The sequence below is a fragment of the Takifugu rubripes genome, chromosome 14 (genome assembly GCF_901000725.2).
Source record: "Takifugu rubripes chromosome 14, fTakRub1.2, whole genome shotgun sequence".
In the NCBI taxonomy this organism is placed as follows: Eukaryota; Metazoa; Chordata; class Actinopteri; order Tetraodontiformes; family Tetraodontidae; genus Takifugu; species Takifugu rubripes.
This window is the reverse complement of record NC_042298.1, coordinates 1,144,319-1,165,493: the sequence shown is the minus strand read 5'-3', so window position 1 is coordinate 1,165,493 and position 21,175 is coordinate 1,144,319. Positions and strand designations below refer to the sequence as shown.

General features: G+C 40.0%; 1 protein-coding gene across 1 annotated transcript in view; it reads right to left on the bottom strand.

Annotated features, from left to right (window-relative positions):
* Positions 1-939: 939 nt before the first annotated feature.
* Positions 940-21,175, bottom strand: part of gfra3 (GDNF family receptor alpha 3) — a 26,864-nt gene continuing 6,628 nt past the window's right edge. Inside the window, exons 2-8 of the mRNA XM_029847308.1 lie at positions 14,844-15,140; positions 12,741-12,812; positions 12,192-12,546; positions 11,795-11,904; positions 11,476-11,610; positions 10,393-10,529; positions 940-5,606 (exon numbers count right to left, since the gene is read on the bottom strand). Coding sequence (XP_029703168.1) covers positions 5,394-5,606; positions 10,393-10,529; positions 11,476-11,610; positions 11,795-11,904; positions 12,192-12,546; positions 12,741-12,812; positions 14,844-15,140 — 1,319 coding nt within the window. The 3' untranslated portion in view covers positions 940-5,393. The remainder of the gene's footprint in view (positions 5,607-10,392; positions 10,530-11,475; positions 11,611-11,794; positions 11,905-12,191; positions 12,547-12,740; positions 12,813-14,843; positions 15,141-21,175) is intronic.

Genomic DNA, 21,175 nt, shown 5'->3' with positions numbered 1-21,175 from the left:
TTTGGAATCATTTTTATCTCAACATACTGATGTTTTACTGTGTTGCCAAAACCACCTTTTCAGGGTTTAATGTGTATAAAAAATTAATGACACTTAAAAAAGAGTGATTTGATGATATCTTCTCCTTTTCCTTTCTAATTTTCCTTCCTAACACAAAAAACCAAAACATACAATAAAATATAACAAACAAATATATTGAAATATTTCTGATCAACATTTAGATTTTGAAATGTTTGATTTCAAAAACACTGGAGGAATCATGATTGTTGAATACCTTCATGTACAGAATGTTGGATGTCTTGTTTTCTTGTCCTAACATGTCCTGTCCTAGCGTCACTGGATGAAGTATTTTGAGGTCTGTGTAATGTCTGAAATTGAAGACTCCTCTGGAACAGAAAAAGCTACAAATGTGAGCATTACGGAGAATTGGTGGTGAATGAGTGTGTGATTTACAGATTGGAAAAATGACCGTGTGTGTTTCAGTGCTGGTATAATATGGCCTTCAGAGCTCTTTCTTTTTTCTCAGTGTCCTTTTAGACTTTATTCTTTTCTGCTCCTGTTTTTCTGTTATTTATTTATTTCCCAGTTGTGTGTCACCATTTATTCCAGATCTCTTTTCTGGACAAAGCTCTTTGTGTAGTGGAATGGATTTTCCTGACTGCCCTGACTTTATCCGCACTGTGTATGCGAAGCAGCATAAAGCAGAGTGACAAAAGCAGTGAGAGGAAGGAGAGAGACAGCATCTCCATGGCAGGCCAATGATGGATTAGAATACTAAAATGCTCCAGAGGAAAACAGACACACTCCCCAGTAGGACGCGATGTATGTGAGTGGGCATTTTTGCGCAAATCTATTGCACAAAGATGGGACAAAAAGAGCAGAAGATGTGTTTTTTTTTATTTTCCCCTCATCCCTAAAGATTTCGGCATTTCTTTTTTCTCTTTGTTGGTTTCAACACATGGCTTCTCTGCTGGGTTATTTCAGTACATGTTTATGCAAATCATCAGCGTTCCCTCCCTCTCTCATCATCCATCCCCCCATTGCCCTGCCAAAGAGTGTCAACCCTGATGACAAACAGCCCAGGCAACAATTAAAAGGAACAAAAAGGCCTGGTAAGAGGCTGTCACCCCGCCGGCCATGTCTTTCAGACACAGGCCCACCCCTGTTGACATCAATTAACCCCCACTATTGTGTAGTAGGAGGTAAGGGTGTTGATGGGGGAGGTCTGTCCAATCTAATTCTGTGTGATTTAGGGGGACCATCGGGTTTCTGGGTCACAGGAAAAACCTTTTTTGAGGTTATTTACTGTGAACAGCTTCATCTAAGATCCACCAAAAAACAGTGGCTCAACCAGCCATGAGAATAGAGAGAATAGAGAATCTTTAGTTAGCGGTTCAACAAAGCCTGGGTTCCAATTTTATTCACCCCCAAGAAGAACACAGGTGGCTGTTATGGCCAAATTGAAATTTTAGCTCTCAAGTGAATGTTGGTGCAACAGCTCTATCTACACAGGGAGCACCAGCGTCAGTCGTTTGCTATAGTCTGTCAAACTGTCGTTTCACACCTGCAGAACACTTCTTGGTAATGTCGCTCCAAAAGTTGATTCAGCTAAATTGTAAAGTTCAGAATAGACAAAATGCCAATCAGTAAGTTTTCACAATTGTCTTTCACAGAAATGTATGGTAAAATATGGGCATTGTGTTTGTCTCACTAAAGACTTGAAATAAAAAGACACATATGAAGAGAGAGGGTAAAGGAGGGTAAATACTGCTGCACAGAACAGCGGGCTACATTCAAATAACACAGACACTACTGACATCTCAGTTCTGTCTCCTGATGTTCGAAAGCCAGTCATTCAGTGCGGTGATGGGTTGTTTAATAGTTTTCTGTTAGGTGTATGAGGGTCACTCATGGACATACAGTTCAAATGTGTGACCTATTTCAAGTCTTTCTCTAACCTTTCCAAATCTGCCTTCAATAAAATGTGTTGTTTCTTTCTGGTGATTCTCTATAAAGGTATAAAATTTCCTTTTCATTAACATTGTCATTGTAGACAAAAGAGCCACAATCTTTACCTGCTCAAACAGAACCGGCAACACACTTGTCAGTGGATGGCACTTGCTTTTCTTTTAGGTGTGTTTCAGTCCCAAATGAGAAGGCGGCGAGTGTTCTCTCATTACTGCTCACCTCTTTCATTTATCTTTTCATGATTCCCTTCCTTTTTACTGACATAGTTCCCTTTAGTCTCTTTTATGTCCTTCCTGGCTTCTTGCCCATTTCAAGATGTGGCTGACATATCTCATGATTGTCGCACAGGCAAAACACACACGTTTATTTTGTTGTATCTCCTGTGGCTTTATCTACCCTGAAAAGTGTCTCACTGAGGAAGAAACTGAACACAAGTGGGTAAAACCTTTGCAATAATTTACAGAAATAATTGCTGTTGTAATTCCCATTAAGACTAATATCCTCTTTTCTTTATGTACGATTTTTCTTCTTTTAGTTCTGATGTTCTCATTTCCATGTGTTTGCTTGGTTCTCCCATTGTTTCTACATCCAATAAAAACATATAGATGTGTCTCTAAAAATGAATGAATGAGGGTTTTAGATGAAACCACCAATTATTTATCGTGAAATCCACCCAAAGGGGTATTGGTAAAATTGAAAACATTTCTATGAGGACATATCATTGCCCCAAAGGTCAGGTTGCATTTTGAGGCACAGCTTCAATGCAAAACCTCGGAGCCGACTGAAGCTGGACTGATGACGGAGCCTCTTCTCAACAACTTTTTCTGTTTCTCTTCCCTCGTCATCTACCAACAGCCTTCCTCAGCATTTCCTTACTCTGCTTATCATCCTCTATCTCAGCGCTTCTCCTGGTTCAGCTTCCCAGCTGTCTCTTCCATCTTTCCATCTTCACTTTCTCATCCTTCCCCCTCCCTTGTCTGCGTGACCCTCAGCCATCAATGCTGCTCCTGTCGATGGAGGTTAATTTTACACGCTACCAAGTAACAGGGGGAAAAATAGTGTCAGCAAAAGATATATAAGACACAGGGAATCACGTGCTGGTGATTCTCTCTGCAATGTTCTGCTCCAGGGTCTTTTCTGTTCTTGCTATGACACTCTATTTCCATCACTATTACAACCCCCACCGGTCCACACATCCATCCACACTTCTCCACCCAGCAGCCTGTCAGATGATAGAAAGACGTTGTCAGGGACTGATTATCAGCCTCCCAACTAAAAACAAGCAAAACATCAAGCACACAAAGAGCACAGAGGGACTTGGCCTTGTTCCCCTCCCAGTTTCTCTTCTTTACTCCTCTTTCTGCTCCTCTTTCTTCAGCTCTTTCTCTTTTTGTCTGCATGTCAGAGGCAGAGTGTGCATTCGTTTGCCTGCTGGGGAGTTATTTGATGTGTTCTGCCGTTTTAGAGCTCATATTGTTTCTGCTGTGTTGTTTTTATTACGATGGCTTTATTCATATCGGCGCCTGTGGCAGCTCGGGGTTTTTGAGGATCATGATGGGGAGGGGGGTGCAATAAAGCCAGAAAAGAGGGCCACCGATTCAGCTCATGGCAGGCGGTATGTCTGTGTCTGCGAAGCTACATGAGTCTGAGGAACGTGTGTGGCCGTGGTGTAGCTTCGAATGTTGGCTTTGGAGGCACATGCATTGTACATTGGTTGCGTTCATCAAACACTGAGAAACAAGCGTGGTTTTTTCATTTACTGGGGCTGTGGAAGAGGGTCTGGGAACAGATCTGAAATTCTTTCCATTTTCCAGCAGGATAAATTTTGTCTGACACATTTTATATCAACGTCATTACAGTCATTGTTAAAACGAGCCATAAGATCGACACAACTAGGAGAAGAGATTAACATTCATCAAGAAAGAATAAAAACAATATTAATAATGAAACATCAACACAGTCTGACTGCAGCATGGTGACTGAGCGTCACATCAACCAATAACATCATTAGTTTTTGATAGGTTCATCTGCCTTATTGCTAAATGTCCCATAAAACACAGCTTTCCATTCATATTATACTGTACTTGTTAGATCAAATATAATAAAAAGATTTTTGGGAAATAGTTTAATTTCCTTCAATGGATCTTTGTATAATGAAATCGTTGCACTAAATCATTTAGTAAAATTAAGACAAATAAAGTGTTTATGTGGCAAAGACATGTTGTATTTAAAGGAGCACAACATGGAGCGTCTGATTTATCCAATAATAGGCTTCTTCCACCAGGATCTGTGCCAAACTAAACACTCAACTCTTAATGGAAATTCACAACTGGTTCTGTGGTTTAAGCACTTTTCACACTTGTGTACATTCAGGTTTAAATTAATCAGATGTATTTTAATTATCTTTTCGAGGACATGAAGTGGGCTGAGGCTGCATCAGCAGCAGATTCATTCATTAACAACAAAAATCAATTTTCTGGTTATTGCAGCTCAGACCTCAGGAATTTGGGATGCAGCAACTGTATCCAAGGGTTCAATAGTTGCTTTTCTGTACGCTGGCAGAGAGTGCTGCTTTACTCGATACTGAAAGGCCTACTTAATTATCTTTGGCATTGTATTATCATATTTGTTACATGCCATACTGAATCAATGTCACTGTGTTTGCCTGAAGCAATCCTACATTTATGCTATATTAACTTGGATGGATCAATTGGGCAACTGTGTGGATTGATTTTTTTTTTTAAGTTTCTTTATAGAGAAGACATAAGAGGAGATAAGAATAGGAAGGCATTCACAGAGAAAGTTGTCACTTTTGTCATTAATGTTACAGGAATACCAGCATTTTAGTATATTGAGTATCGTAGCAGCTTTCTAATAAAAATGAGCAAGATCCAGCACGGCAGTTTTGGTTGAGGTTTTTTGTTACGATTAATCTTTCAGGATTTACTTAGGTGAAATATGCACAACAGCATGTTGCAAATGATAACTCCAGTAGTGTGTGAAAATTAGAGATGATTTTTCTATTTCCTGCTGTCAGAACTGGCAAATACTGTACATAGTTTACTTAGCTATCATATTCTAATGAAGCTAGCATCAATTAGCTACATTATACGTTGTGGCAGATGGGAGCACGTAAACATTCTTCTCTGACTGAGTCTCTTGTGCTTGCAGGACTTTAAAGAGCTGCAGCTTCAGCCAGACCATGTTGAACAATGTGCCATTCTTTAATGTATGGAAAGAGAAATCAAGGACATCAGGAGAGATGAGGTCACTACTGATGAAAATGTGAAGTCCGTTTCTTCACTTTGCTTTCTTTACTTTACAGCCGTTAGTCCAGGATTGTAGGTCCATTATATGGTGTGCGTGTGCGTGTATGTGTCAGCATATATATTGTGTATGTGTGTGTTGTGTCTATACTGTGTGTTTTAACCACAATTAAGAGAGGCTGAGAGGAGCAGCAGGAAGATGGGGACAGGCGGGGCGGTGATGGGAGGTGCAGCACTCCCTGCGCCAGAAGACTCCAGACTGGAGATGGTGGCCCTCTCTGAATATAGTGGAATGACACCAAAATGTGCACCTTTGTCACTCTCCTCCTCTGTTTGCGTACGTTCCTCTTCTTCCTCACTTCCTTCCTCCACCTGACAAAAAGGACAAAGTGTAAGTAAAAATGCTGAGTTGTGACGAGAGGACTAAACTGCAGGCTGACGGGCCCTTTGAGTGTTTTAATGTGTGCGCATGAACACTTTGATAACAGGAGATATTCAGAAGTTTAAAGCTTTGTGTGTGATTGGGATTTGCTGTGGTGTGTGCTGAGCATTATGAAGACACATCGTCCGCTTTGGGGGTGTGCACCAGCTGCAGCCATCCGTCACACCCCAGGTGGGCTCGGTTAATGATTTTCAATCACTGATAATATATTTTTTTATAGCTGGGATTGTATTTATTCATTAGTTAGTAGAATGTAACTTTTTTTCTTTCAGGAAAATAATTAATTATAGATTAAATTCATGTTTTAAAAGTACTATTACTTGTCTAAAATGGTACTAAAATGATTATCTTAAGTGTGATCTGTCTGCTGTTTGCTTCGTCCTGCTAATCTCCCTCCAATGATCCTGAATACCTTCTTGTGTTGCACCCTCCTCTCCTTCCTCCTTTCCTTCCTATTTATTCCAGCCTTTCCTTCCCTTTTGTGCCTTGGATTCAAGCATTCTGGTGTTCCAGTGTTGTTGCTGATTTGTCCTTGGTTGCTTATTTGGACTAATAACACATTAAACTGTTTAAGGGATGAGTGAACTTATTTTATTCTAGTTTTGCATCAGACTCCTCAATAACTGGTGCTTGAAAGGCAAAAATCCAATCTATTATCTGCACATTTTTGGCATAAATGGATTTGATTAAAAGTTATGTGACCTTTACCTTCCGCTACAATTATACTATTGGTAGGTGGTGAAAAATACTGTGAGATCATTATATTTCCCTGTGAATAATTAAAGTGAACAATTTGAAGGTCTTTTGCTGTCTAGCACATGTTGGGGAACAAAATATAATTAGCTATAATGATTACAATATTGTGGAGGTTGTCTACTGAAAGGATCCTGTTCCACATGAACCTTAGCATCTCCCAGCTTGGGTGAGGACCAGTCTAGCTAATGCCCAGAGTCATTTCCAGGCAGTATGTTACCAGTAAAAAACCAGCCCCACTACTTATCTGCTACCTTCATGAACCCAGAGAACCTTCCTAATAGAAGAAAGGGGGAAAGATGGTGTAAAAAATAAAAGATCACATTCAATCAGTCTCCAGGTCAGAGGAACACATATAAATGAGGTGATTTTTTTCCCCCTCAGGACTAAAGAATTAGAAACATGACTGCTCTGCGCTGGTTGTTCATTCCATAGTTTTACCTTGCTATTCTGAGGCTGGGGATGAAGATAAAAAAAAGCAAACAAAAACATTGAAATGAATAACCATTGACTTAAATAAGCTCCTTATGTTCTTGGGAACAAAGGAGGTGCTTGGCTGGAGGGTCACAATGTGGCTTTTGCTGTCTGCTGCGACGCGACAAGCGCTCGCTTCAGCCTTTTCAGGCACCGGAGAACAGATGAGATGGATCAAATAAACTCTTTCCCAATGGCAGAGTGGTGCCAGGGGACAGCGTGCACTCTGACATTAACTGATTAACTTGTGTCAGTAGCAAAACATCACAAAGATCTGACAGGAGTCTCACAGATGAAACACGGTGTGCACATGCCCGTGATGACACGTCTGATGTTCTAATCATGGCCTTTGTTTCATGGTAAGAAATGATGATTAAAGTGCAGTCATACTGTTATCTGGCTAGTTTCTCGACCAGTTGCTCGACCAGCCCATCAACATGGCAACATTTTTTCCACCAAAGATTCTCATTAATAAAGTTAATTTCAGTTTCATTGTTCCAGCCAAAAATATTGTGATTCCTAAGAAATTTCACATCTCCTTTTTACTGCTGCTGCAGATCCTCAGTTTTTTAAAGTTTTTGAAATTCTGTGGCAGAAAAAAAAAATCACTGGTGAAACAAGCAAGTTCTGAAAGACAAGACAAGCTGCTGAGTGATGGATGAGTGGAGCGAAGTGGAGCAGGTGTGGGTGGAAGATGGATGTTGACAGTGAACATTTGAGGATTCAAGGGTAAGATCAGCAAGATAAAAAAGAATCAGCTTAAGAAACTAGGAGAGGGGGGCTTCTGGAAGGACGGAACGAGTCGAAGGAGGAGACAAAGGCATGAATAAATTCATATTAATGAATTGCTGACTGACGCAACAGCACCAACCAGCCCACCTAATCTGCTCACGGGAGATAATGCGGACAGACATAGCAACAGAGCGAGGGGACGGAAGACAGAACTGCAGGAGAGAGTTGGAATCTCCTCCTGTCTGGTGGCTCAGCTTATCTCTGGCAATGAGGAATGCCAAGAGCCAGAGAGTCACAGTCGCAGCAGACTGTGGTCAGGACAAGGTGAGATGGGCCAGAACTGCGATTGAATTGGACCGCTTTGATGGTGAGTGTTGCACAAGAAGCCAGGAGAGGAAGAGCTCTCGGGAACTGTCTTCCCAGGAGCATGCCTGTCTGTAAAAAGAGACCCAAAAAATGTCCTGACCCACCTTTGCTGGAGGCAACAACACTATCTGGCTCTGCCATATTTTTAGAACTAAAATCATAAATAAGCTCAGGACTCTATGTGGAAAAAACAACAAATGTTAACGAATAATCTAAATTCTCCTTCCAGCTGCCATTTCAACCACAATACATTTAATCTGTATTTAAATATGAAAACACATTTAAAAAAATGTAAAATCTTCTCTAAACATCTAACGAACTGTGTGCATGTGTATGTGTGTGTACTTGCTACATGTTGAGGACCCAAACATGCAAAACGTTACAAAAGAGGACATTGGCTGGTCTTCATGGTTTTATGGGTTAAGATTGGTTATAATATGGTTGATATGATATGGTTTAAAGATTGAGGTTAGACTTGGGTTTGGGTTGAGGGTTAGGTGGAATGTTTGGGGTTAGAGTAGTGAGCTGGGTAATCTATTGTGTCTCTGAAAGTCCTCACAAAGATAGAAGCGCAATGGTCTGTGTGAGTGTTTGTGGGCACAGAATGAGTAATAATGACAAAGCAGACAAATCGCCAGTATAAACAGATCTCTACCACCAAGGCAACAGATACACAATTAAAAGGGTGCCTATTTTATCCCACTTCCAGGGTCTTCAGTGACATCCTACTCAGTCCTACCTAAATAAATAGCATCAAGATGACACCATGGCTGGAAAATTTATACAGATTCACACTTACACCTCACATCACCTTAATATAGGCTAGTCAAGCAACACTTAATTTGCAGAGAATTTAAAAATAAATAAGCACACAATTACCTATATTAACTATATTATATAATCACCTATAGCTACTGTCAAAACTGAAAAATAAAAAAATAATTTGAAGCGATCAGTCAACAAAGTCCCCTTAAAATTACCGGTACACTATGTAAAGAGAGCATTTGTGGGTGCAGTTGTGACTGAAATAAAATACTAATACCAAATAAAATACCAAACGTTAATTCACCTTAATGCCAAGAATGACCACCCTACAGACGCAGTAGAGGGGTATCAGCAACCAAATCTATGTCTTGTCCTTCAGCCGTCAGGGGATAAATATGCAGCAATAGCTGTTGGTGGCTAATTGAAATCCAGGTCCAGATCAGGTATTTTGCAAAGTTGTACCTTCCAGGTCCTACAAGCTTATCCACTCACAGGGGGAGCACATGCAACATTCAGCATAAGAGCTTGTAGCTGGTCATGTGGTTGCAGACTCAAGATCTGATTGGCTATTGCAACTGATCATGTCCTTTCTCATACAGTGCACAGGCCTCAGGCAGATACCGACACAAGCTAGCTGTCATATAATTGATAAAATAAAACCTCAATCATAATATACAACATTGGAAGTACTGTAACCAAGCGGATAAACTGACATGACGAGAGGAGACTTTAGAAAATAATTTTATTTACCCATTTGAAAAAAAAGTTTACTTTTGTGAGTATGTTTAGGCCGGCAGAGAAGGCCTTGCTGGCCCGAGGGAACCATCACTGAGCACAGCTGACCTTCTGCTGCCAGAATCCATAAGTGACTTTATACGAGTTCTAGAAAAGAGTTGAACTGTCATATATGTTTGGTCCAGAGCCTCCATGCAAATGTCCCCACAATGAATAATCTAAGTTTGCCTTTAACTTTAAGTCCCGTTGTCCCTGCAAATCCTATTTTATCAGTTCTTAAAAGATGCATTTAAAGAGGCACATTATTTCAGACCTTCCGCAGGCTAACCACTGAATATTTTAGCTGTGTCTTTAGCACTGATTAACATGACCCTGTGGACTCTTCTGATAAGTCCTGCCCAAGGCTACTCTTTAAAACTTGAAGTGCCGACTTGCTTTTGTTAGCGACTGCATCTGTTGAGAGCCTTAACCTTGATAAAATGGAAATGCATTTTTCTCTTTCAAACACACAAAATTAGTCACATTGCAAATTAAATTAGTACTCATGTACTCATTAGTACTCAAGACACTTTAGGAATTATTTGAATGTTTTGTGATAACATATAAATTAATTATTCAATCTTTGGATTGGAGTAACATAAATGTACACATCCAGCCACCCTCACAATCATGTCACAGACATTTTCAATATCGTAAAATAAACATATTGATCATTTACTCTTAAATTATGCTCTCAAATAATATCAAAAAGCAAAGGGGGGGGGGGGATCTAAAAATAAAGCTCAGATGCTATAAAGAAGAAAAAGTTAAACAAAAACTAGATAGAAATCTGAATGATTCTTTACTATAAACTGTGAGGATGACATGTGCAATGAACTGAAGTGCACTCACAATACTGCTGTGCTCAGGCACGAGGTTGTTGCTCAGTAGCTCATCCTCTTGAGCAAGTTGGGAGGGTCTCGGTGCTGGAGGAGGGGTGATGTCTGCAGGCGGGGAATCGGGGCTCCGCGTCAGACTGATGGAATTACCTACATTGACACACAGCCTATTACTGCCTCTGTAAAAGTGTGCTCGTGTGTGTGTGTGTGTGTGAGAGAGAGCCTTCACTTTGGTGTGTGGGCTGTCTGTGTCGCTATAGTATGACAGTTTACGTGATGTGGGGTTGTGTGTGAGTGGGCATGGTCCGACACATCTTTCTGGCATTTTTATCGTGTGAGGTGTCTTGATAAATCACTGAGCTTTATGGTGAGACTATTGATGCATTGATCTACACTTTACTGCGTGGACATAAGGCTCAGAGTGCATCGACAGGGTTATTGACAGGTCCTGTGATTGAACGGCACCTCGGGCGGAGGGGGTTAACCTCTTCACACCCCCTAAGCCTGTAAGAAGCCAAATGCTGCAGCTGAAGGTCAGCTATTACTGTGCAGCATATTCTATTTAAAGACGAACTTTAATGCAAAAGCATGGAACTTGTAAATGTAGACTATTAAATATGTACTGATGTCAAACATGTAGCACAAACATAAATCAACATTACATGTTATAGATTAGATTAGATTAGATTCAACTTTATTGTTATTGCACATGTACAGGTACAGAGCAACAAAATGCTCCATTGTTTAAATTATATACACTGTGTATTTAAGTTAATTGGAAATAGATGACTGATATTGAGTGACTTTTCAGTCCATTGCTATTCAAATTAAAAGAATATAAGTGTTAACACTGATGAAGTGCTGTTGAAATTTAAATGACAATTTTGAACAAGAAAACAGTCATGTCTTGATTTTGTCACTTCTTTTTGCCATTGAAAGCAACCTTGACAAAAAAGCTACTGCAGCACAAGTGATGCACCTTTCTAAAGTGTGTGTGGAATAATCCCCACATAGGGGGCACATTCTCATAACCCTGCTTAATAAGGCTACCAATGCACACAGCTAATTATTCCAAGCTCTTAAGGCATGAACTCACGCAGGCAGTTGTTGAGGGTGAACATTTTCTGTAGTCTCAGACAGTCCTGCCACTGATTCCCGCTTCCTTCACAGTTGCACGACAGCGACACCTCCGATGAGCTGTTACTGATGTAGTTTGGTGTCATTACGGTACCTACAGGGCAGAGTGGGCAACACACATTAGGTCACGAAAGACAATTATTCACTTTAATAGCATGAAAGAGGAAGAATATTGTCCTAAAGGTATCACAAGTGTGATATTCTAGTTGGTATTATCCAGTAATGTGTGACTGATGCATTTTTATTTTTCATTCCTCATTTTCACCCCCTTCCCGTACCAATAAGTCCAGCGTAGGCCCGGAGGCACAAGGCCACTGAGTCCTTCAGACAGCCACTGGCCTTCAGAGGACTTGGGTGGCAGTTGTTAAGAAAATCAGCCAGTCTCGACCTTGAAACCATATACATAATGTACAAATCAGCATGAAATGCACAAAGATCACAGAGCGGCGAAGAAATCCAGAGGATGTTTTCAAAGGATTAAAAATATTCACATTGTTGAACTACAAATTCTTTAACTTTTGATCCACTATTTCCTTTCAGTTTTCCTTTCGATAACTTACATTTACACAGTAAACATAAAACCTTGTTCATCATCTTACAAATGATGAATTCTGAATTCTCCAATGCTGTGCACTAAATGCCCAATCAAAGAAATAAATGTAATTCCAATTTCACCTGCAAAGGTCATCTTGTCGGCAGATGCTCTGCTGCTGTAGACAGTTATGCCGTGAACCCTCCATCTGCTGGTAGGAGCAGGAGGGCACAATGTTTTTCCTTCTCCTCTCACCACAAAGGGTACTGGTGCAGGGGCAGAACAGAACAGGCAGGCTGTATTCCTCTGGCACCCGCTCCAGGAAACGGCGAAGAGTCCGGTGACACTTTTGCTGGTTGCACCGGTTGGTCCCAGGCACCTTCTTGGTGCAGGCCAGAACATATTCTGATCGCAGAGAACCACACTTCTCATAAAGTCCACAGTCCTGTGCCGCCTTCAGGCACTGGTTTTCTCCATTCAGCTGCATGAGAGATGAAGCTGGGGGGGGGGGGGGGGGGGGGGGGGGGGGGGGGGGGGGGGGGATAACGGTGCCAAACCCCAAGTGTAAATCAAAAATATATTTTGAGCTTTCCCTAATCATAATGTTATATATAAAAAAAGAATTTTAACTGGAGACATGGTTCAGATGAAGCACATTCCAGCACCATGAAAAGGTTTTTAAATCCTCTTACCTGCAACTAAGGAAGCCATGTGGGTTTCCATTGATGTATCATCATAGGGAGAAGTTTCCAGCTCTTCCTCTGCTGTATTATGAAGTAAAGAACATAACAGCATTATTATTTACATTTACACTAGGTAAGAAGTAACAATGCATAATACCAATACCCTGCTTCTTGTGGTTGATACTGTTGTATTTTGGGATAGAAATAAGAGCAGCATGAATTAATGCTGTTTACTTTCCTCTGAATTCATTTCTGCATCATCTTTTCTGACATTTCATAGTACTGATGTGAAATTTCAAATTTAAAAGAACCAAGACCAACCTCTCCCACCTCTATATACAACATTGTTCTCGAATCCAGTTTAATGTTCCCACACAAGTTTTTGGAAAAAAAGGACGAGATGTGGCCCAGGATTACGCAGCAAACGAAACTGGCGAGGGCCCCTAGGGGTCCCAACTCACAGAGGAGACAGGACCATAAAGAGGTAGCAGTGAAAGGAATGGTTCCTCTAAAGTTTCTAACCCCGGTATTTACCAGGAAAACATTCCTACTGACAATATAGGGCCTGAATATAAAGAATCATTTTCAGACAATTACACAACCAGTGCAGTAAAATTAACACTGGCAGTCTTCTTCCACAATTTGGCCTTTATTTTATTTTGTCCCAAAGGATTTTTGATTGCTGTATTGAATGTCGTAATATTGCGCAGAGCATTTCATACATTATACATGCAAACTAACAGCTTTTAAATGAATTTTGATTAAAATTACTACTTAGGATAATAGAGAGAAGCTAAGGGTGAGATTCACCATTTGCACATATGACTGATGTCAGCTTTTGTCCAAACGTGAAATCCATTAGCTGAGCCTTGATTGACTAGTGGGGGAGCTGTGTACTGCTGCAATTGATTTAAACATTTTCAAAGAATAAACTCAATCAAGAATGTAATAGCATATGAAGTGTTTAGGAATGTAAATCCTATTCCAGGCTATATATTTATGGTAATGACATGCTAGAGCAGCCTAGCAGCAAAAAGAACTGAAGAGTGTGTAATTACACTAATGCTCTAGTGACTAATAGGCCACAAGGGAGGAGGGGGTCCGCTGGCTAAAGTTAGCTCAATTACTGATGCACACACCAGACCTTCAGATGTGCTTCTGTTTTTGAGTAGGAATTTGGTGTGTGTGTTTGTGCGTGCATGTGTGCGTTTGTGATGTTTATCAATTAACCTGCTTTTTTTGGTCTTTATATTTGGACTTTTATGTTTGGCAAAATCAGACACACAGGAGTTAAAGTTGTCGATGGGCCAGCAGATGAGCATTTGTGCTCGACAGGAAGGTGGTTTTCATTCAGCTCAAACTCAACAATGATTCATGTGTACTGTGAAAATACCTTAATATTAATAAAGCAACAGGACAGATTGGCAGGGACATCATTTCTGTAAATGTTTGGAATTTCTACTGGGGACAACATAAAAACTCATCTTTGATGGGACGTGATTAAAAAATAATGTAGGCTTTGCTGTTCATTACTCTCAATTAATTGCATTAGACTCACATATTGATATTTAAACTAAGCCTTCTTCCCTTCAGACCAAGCAATGCATATTCCTCCATCTCCATCTTTGTTATGTCCACTGTTCCATATGTGACATCTTGTGCACTGGCTCAGCCTTATAGGAATGCATTAGTCACTATGATTAACTGCATGAATCGTTTGGGACAAAATTGTAGATACCTAATTATAATTAACACACTTCAGTCTGGGCCCTAGTTAAGACATATCAAAATGTAAACTGTATTTATTGAGGTGATGAAATAGGTGATGCGATGTTACCTTTTATGGAAGGCAAAGCCATCTTACAGTTTCAGTGACAGACAAATGTATTTTCTTTGAATTTATGCAATATTGTGCTGAAAAGTAATATTTAAATTCATAGCGGCAGCATTTTGTTTGTCTCAGACAGATGCAAGGACCAGCTAGATCTAATGTGCTCGGTGGGTCCAGCATCACCTGCTGTTCTGAAATGGATGAAGAGACTGAGCTTCCTCTGTAAGCATGTCCTGAAAGCTTGTCTTCCATACCCTCCCCTCCTCTGAGGTCAGACTGACCTGGCATCAGGCGAACACTCCAGTAAATGTGTAGACACTGCTCTTCCTTTCGTAAGCCACGCTGGCACTTGCACGATGACAGAGCGGGATGTTTGCCTAGCAGAGCGTCCCGTCTCTCCAGGCACTCAGCAGCCACTTGCTCCCCCAGCAGGGACACTGCTGCATCAGCTGCACAAAGCTCCAAGCCCCGGTACAACGCCTCGCAGCGTGGGTCAGCAGAGCACACACGCAGCGCTTCTATGCAGTCAGTGTGGGATGAAGGGAAGGAAAATGTAGAAGATGGGAGCGGGAACACACCTAAGGGAAGACAAAAACATTGTGGAAGATGTGCTGAATTGAAAGCAAGTAATAAGCACGGTAAACTACACACGTATCACTAAAAGGAAGGAACATTAACAGCAATGGAAAGACAGATAAAACAGACAAAAAGAGTAGAAGGTGACAAATATACAAGCAGAGATCGTTCCAGTGGCAGCCTTAGTGGTTTGGACATGCGCACAGTATGGAGCACAGTCACCATGCCCCATGGCCGACACAAAGGTACATGAATTACACACACACACACACACACTCGCACACTCGTTGCTGTCCAGAGAAAGACCCTTTTATGTGTATGTCCTGCTGGGAGGAAGACCGGGAGGCACACAACCCATCATTACTACCAGAACACAACGGTGCACCACCACCAAGGGAGCAAAGCAATCTGGCTGACACACACATACACACACACACACACACACACACACACACACACACACACACACACACACACACACACACACACACACACCCACACACACACACATGCAGGCACTGGTTGAAAGAGCATGAACAGCTTAACACTCAGGATCAGTAGACAGTACGTAAATTGAATACTGAGTATGATTATGAAAAACTAGTCACAAATATAAAACAATGTCAGCTGAACAAACAGCCTTTTCATGGAGCATCGCTGGCATTGCTTTGTCTCAGCATTAGACTCTGCTCCAGTATAAGCCTGACCACCTTTCTGTCATCTCTGTGTAGCAAACACTGCAGTTTCACATCCAAATAGAAGAGCGTAAAAGCAAATGTTGTGTGCATTTATTGTGAGACTCATCCATGTGAAGTCCAACATAAAGCAGGAGTTTGTAGAGATTAAATGCAAAACGCTTTAAGTGTGAATAAGTCTGATGGAGTCATGCAGTACCTCTTCAAAACCTGGAAAACACGCTTTCTTGTGCCAAATGCAAAGGTTCAAATCATGCTCACATGTAGCAACTAGTTAACAGCTAGTAAAGCAGGATTTTTACCTACTATAAGCTTAGATTTGAAACGTGTTACAAGAAAAGCTAGTGTGGCATTTATTCAAGATGTTTCCTGGGTTTTGATCCTCAGTGGATCATCTACTAATTTCTCAACTTTAAAACTAGTCCAGTCAGTTCCTGCTTTGTGTGACGAGCTGTGCTGCAATGCTGCAGATATACGTACTGACATATATCCTTATACATAATTTATAGGACATTTCAAGAGGGCCCTTGTTGCTGATAATAGTCATAGTTTGTTAACGTCATAATCATATTAACGCTGTTGGCTTGTGAGTTTCATGAGTGTTAAATTAAGATCTTAAACCTGGAAGAAATGATATAAAAGCCTTCTGCATGAAAGTGAATTCCATATGTGGGAATTTACATTTTCTTTCTAAATGCATAATGGCATTGCATATTTTAGAGATGGTCTGCATCTGCAACTCTAGGAGCTTATTCTCCACATTTTAGTGCGAATAAACAAGGTTATGTAACGCTGTAACATTAAGACTGCTAACACACTGATGCAAATGTCCCTGGCATTAAAACTTGATCTATATAAAGTTTATTGACAGGAGTCCATAAAGAGAAACTAAAAAGGAAATAGTCTTTTGATATTAAAGCATGGCTACAAATGGTCATTCTATAAGTACATTCAGGAGAGTGTATAACAGTATATCTAGATGCATGACAACACCCACACAACACACCCACTAAAGACTTGAACAATTTTAATTCTCAACAAACTTTGTTACAGTTAAATGTGTGGGAGAATATAACTTTGTGTGGGCTGAATGCTTTCTATATGAAGTGAATGCTTTCTATATGAAAACATGGAGCACAGTCCCATCAGCCAGCACCAGCTTTTCTGCCTGGTTGGTGAAGGAACAAGCACTGAAGCAAAGTCCCACTGAAATCAAAAAGGTAGCCAATGTTTTTCTGCATTGTCATGGCGTCAGAAGTGATCCAGGATGTGTTCCCAGGCGACGTCCATGCCACAGTGTGCACACAGCCCCAAAGACTCAGCACCGAAGAGTGGCTGTTTACCTAACCCTAACTTTGGCCGTATGAGGTTATTTATCTTCATGAATAAACTTTCCAGCCATGGATTACAAAGACTAGAAATTCCAAAGTAATGAGTAGACATTTTAGAGATTCATCTTGTTTCCACTCTCCAGGGCACATGGAGCACCCTCCATCCGTGTTAGCAGAGGGTTACTGAAAACAATAAGCACCTAATGTGCCAGCTGCTGCACAACACCACAGCGAACAGGCCGTTTGGATGAATGCAACACCATGACGTTGTTGACTGCCAACAGTCAAAAATATCCCACGCATCATTAAGCCAATGCAGAAAGGACAGTTAGATGCTTTTCATTGCAGTTATTAATGATAAGAATGGATTCTTATCATTAAATATTATAATAAAATGGTTATTTATTTAGGAAACAATCTGTGCCGTAGGAAATAAAGGAGCCCCCCTTCTTGAGTTAAACATTTGTTCCCAGACAGAAGGAGCTGCTGCTGAGATAGACGCTAGACACAGTTTTTAGTAAGTTGCTGATTGAATTGTATTAACAAATACCAGCAAGGGTTTCCTCACTCTCAGATTGTAGTTTTTCTCCCTATAAATTGTCATTGTGTGTAATTTGGCTGTGAATGGCGTCATGGGATTACCGTGTGAAAAGGAGAGGGCTGATTTTGGGGCTCTAGTGCTGCAGAGGGAGTGTGACTGATCTGTTCGCCAGAAAGAGATCCAACTGCAGAGTACCCAGTGGCCCTATGTCCAAAGCAATGACACAAATGGAGGATACACACGTATGCAGAATTTATCTATATATATGTCGTTAAAATTCGACAATTGAGATATGCTGCATATAAAGGTGAATATAACTGTCAAGTAAAAAGCTAAACAGGGTGCATGAAGTGTGGTTCAGACTGTCTTCAACATTTATAAGGTCCAAGATCAGGTTAAATACTTGGGCCTGTTATTGTCTGCACTGTTTATAGGTGCTGGTCAGCGAAAATTTCCATGCACAGTCAAGCAAGCAGCTTTCCTTAGTTGTAGTTTTGGTGCTTCGTGACAGTTCTTTTTGAATACAGTGCTGGAGAAATGTTAAAAAAAACTATATAGTGATCCACCTGCTGTTAATATTTTAGAGGGAGACTTAAATAGATTAAGAATTCTACATATGTGTGATAGTTTCTGTACATGTTTAGACATTACCTGTAGGGTCCAACAGTGGTCAGTAAATATTCATCCTCTCTCTGTCTCTTCTGTCTGTGAGTCTCTCTCTCTATATATATACACACACACACACACACACACACACACACACACACACACACACACACACATATATATATACATACACACACACACACATATATATATATATATACACACACACACACACACACACACATACATACATGCATATATGCATACATATATATATATACACATACATACATACACACACACATATGTATGTATGTATGTGTGTGTGTGTGTGTGTGTGTGTGTGTGTGTGTGTGTGTGTGTGTATATAAACAACACTTCAACCTTATTTCCCAGTGCCATCAGCTCAGAACTGGCAGAAATCACTTGGATACAGATGCACCCATTTAATGTCTGGCCAGAAGTGCTCTTAATGGAAGAGTTGCAGCCAAAAAGCATTACCAGCAACTCAGCTATGCAGGAAAACATGGGAACTCGAGTGCAGAAAAGTGGCAGCCGGTGCTGGAGTTGTGGTCAAAATTTGAAAATATTTGGCTGCAGCACAGGCAATGTGTTCACTCAACAGTCGGTGCAATATGAGTGTCTGCAGGCAACAGTCAAGCATGGTGGGGGTTCCTTGCAACTTTGGGGCTGCAATTCTGCAAATGGATTTGGAGATTTGGTCAGGAATAATTTGTCCTCATTATTGGCAGATACACATCCATCATGCAGTATCATCAGGGAGGTGTATGATTAGTCCTAACTTCATTCTGCAGGAGGACCATGGCCTCAAATATAGAGCCAAACACATGAAGAATAATCTTCAGCATCAAGAGGAACAACAAATCCTGGAAGTGATGGCTTGGCCCTGATCTCCACATCAAATGTGCGTGGGATTACATGAAGACACGAGGCTTCGGGGAAGCCTACATCCAGGGAAGTTACGTGGTGAGTTCTCCAAGATCTCTGGAACAGCCAAGTTTGGTCCCGCATCGATTGATCTAATTTAGATTTCTCTCCTCTTCATTCAATGCATTGTTGAAAGAATTCTTAGTTTACAGCATTTTCATGCTTGCCTAAAACATTTCAACAGCAGATAGTGAGAAAAAAAAGTTAATAAAAAGTTAAAAGTTAATACATCTGAATGTGCTAAATATTTTAAATAATAAAGCACAGTTGTTGAAATACTGTAATTTTTTTGCTTCTTCATTCTTGGTTAACTTGCTTTTGGTTAATATATCATATGTTAATACCAAGCTATTTATGACAGAATTTATCACCAGCAATTCAAAATAAGATTTGTAAATGAAACAAATTCTGCATGTTTCTAAGCCATATTAGCTAAATAAATACAACTTTATCCGTCCCTAAGTGGCATTCGTCAGTAGAATACACTAGATAGTTCAATAAACAATAGATAATATTCCATTAACAATCCATTAAGACTGCAGAATAAAAGTAAGAGTAGAAATGAAAGTAAGTTAACAGAAATCTATCAGTTCAACTGCAGCTTTAGCAGTCTAAAGTTATTAAGTTATTAATACAAGTTTTTTTAAGAAATGTATGTTACGGTAATTAAAGATGAGAATAGCAATGCTTCAGCATTGTGTAGAATAAATTGTTTTAAGCAGAAAAAATGTTTTTCTGATTAATGATTGCTATCACCGCTTCCCATGATCGTCTTTTCTCAATGTTGTTTAAAATGTAGCTGTTTACAAGGGCCCACCAGCATTTACCTTTACATGACTAAAGTGTTGGGAAATATTGTGTTGCTAATCTTTTAGCTTGTTGCATGTCTTGAGCAGTGTCGTTTATAGAACGTAAAACTAAACCTGTACCAGTTAATAATTACTGCCTGTGTAACATTTGAAATAGATCTAGAAAAACAGAATAAATAAATGTCTATCATAGTGGTGACATTAGCACATCTGTAGGAAGGTAGGTCAATCCAGCACTAGGAAGGAAAGGAAAGAAGGAAAGTTTGAAAATTGTGGGTGCATGAATAGCATGAAGAGTATAGTTTACAGCAAATATTAGAAACTGTCCTTTGCTTCTCCTTCGAACCTTTTCCAGTTAGCAACCTCTTTTTGTTCCTGTTGTACGATATCCAGAAGCAGGAACACACAAGTCAGAATGTCACCATCTAATTACATTTGGCAGACACTCGCAAAATCCAGAATCAATATGCCTCAATATTCTCATTTGTCCCTCTTCTCTATTTATGACACTGAGCAAATAAAGAAACTGTAATTAATATAATTGTGGTCAAAGAACAAGATAATAAATGATGACCTCTGAATGGCGGCTGCAAAGGTCTCAGCCAGAAATGAATACCTCCTATTATACCAAACATTTCTGTAAAATCTGCCATGTGACAGTGTGTTAAATGTGCTCAAGTCTTGTGTGTTAGATTTCTCTGTTTTCCATCTGTGTTTGAAGCAATAAAGTGAAAGACGAGGTTATAATATAATTTATTTCATATTATACCCCATCACATAATTTCATTCACATAGCCATAACAATCATTAATCCTGTGAGGAATTTCTTTGGCTGTATTATTTATTTGGTCAGGAATATCTTTTTATAAACTACGGTAGATTAATGCTCTGGTTGTGAAATGCAGCAAAGAAATGAAGAAAAAGACATATGATAAAAACCTTGTTTCTTAAAAACCTTTAACAATGTAAGTTTCAACTAACTGACTAATAAGCAATTTTTAAAACTGTTCCCAAAATTTTATCAAATATATCTAGCAATTTTAAGCATATTTTACATAAAGCAACTGCTGCTTTGATTGCAGGATCATAACAGTCAGTGGGTTCAGG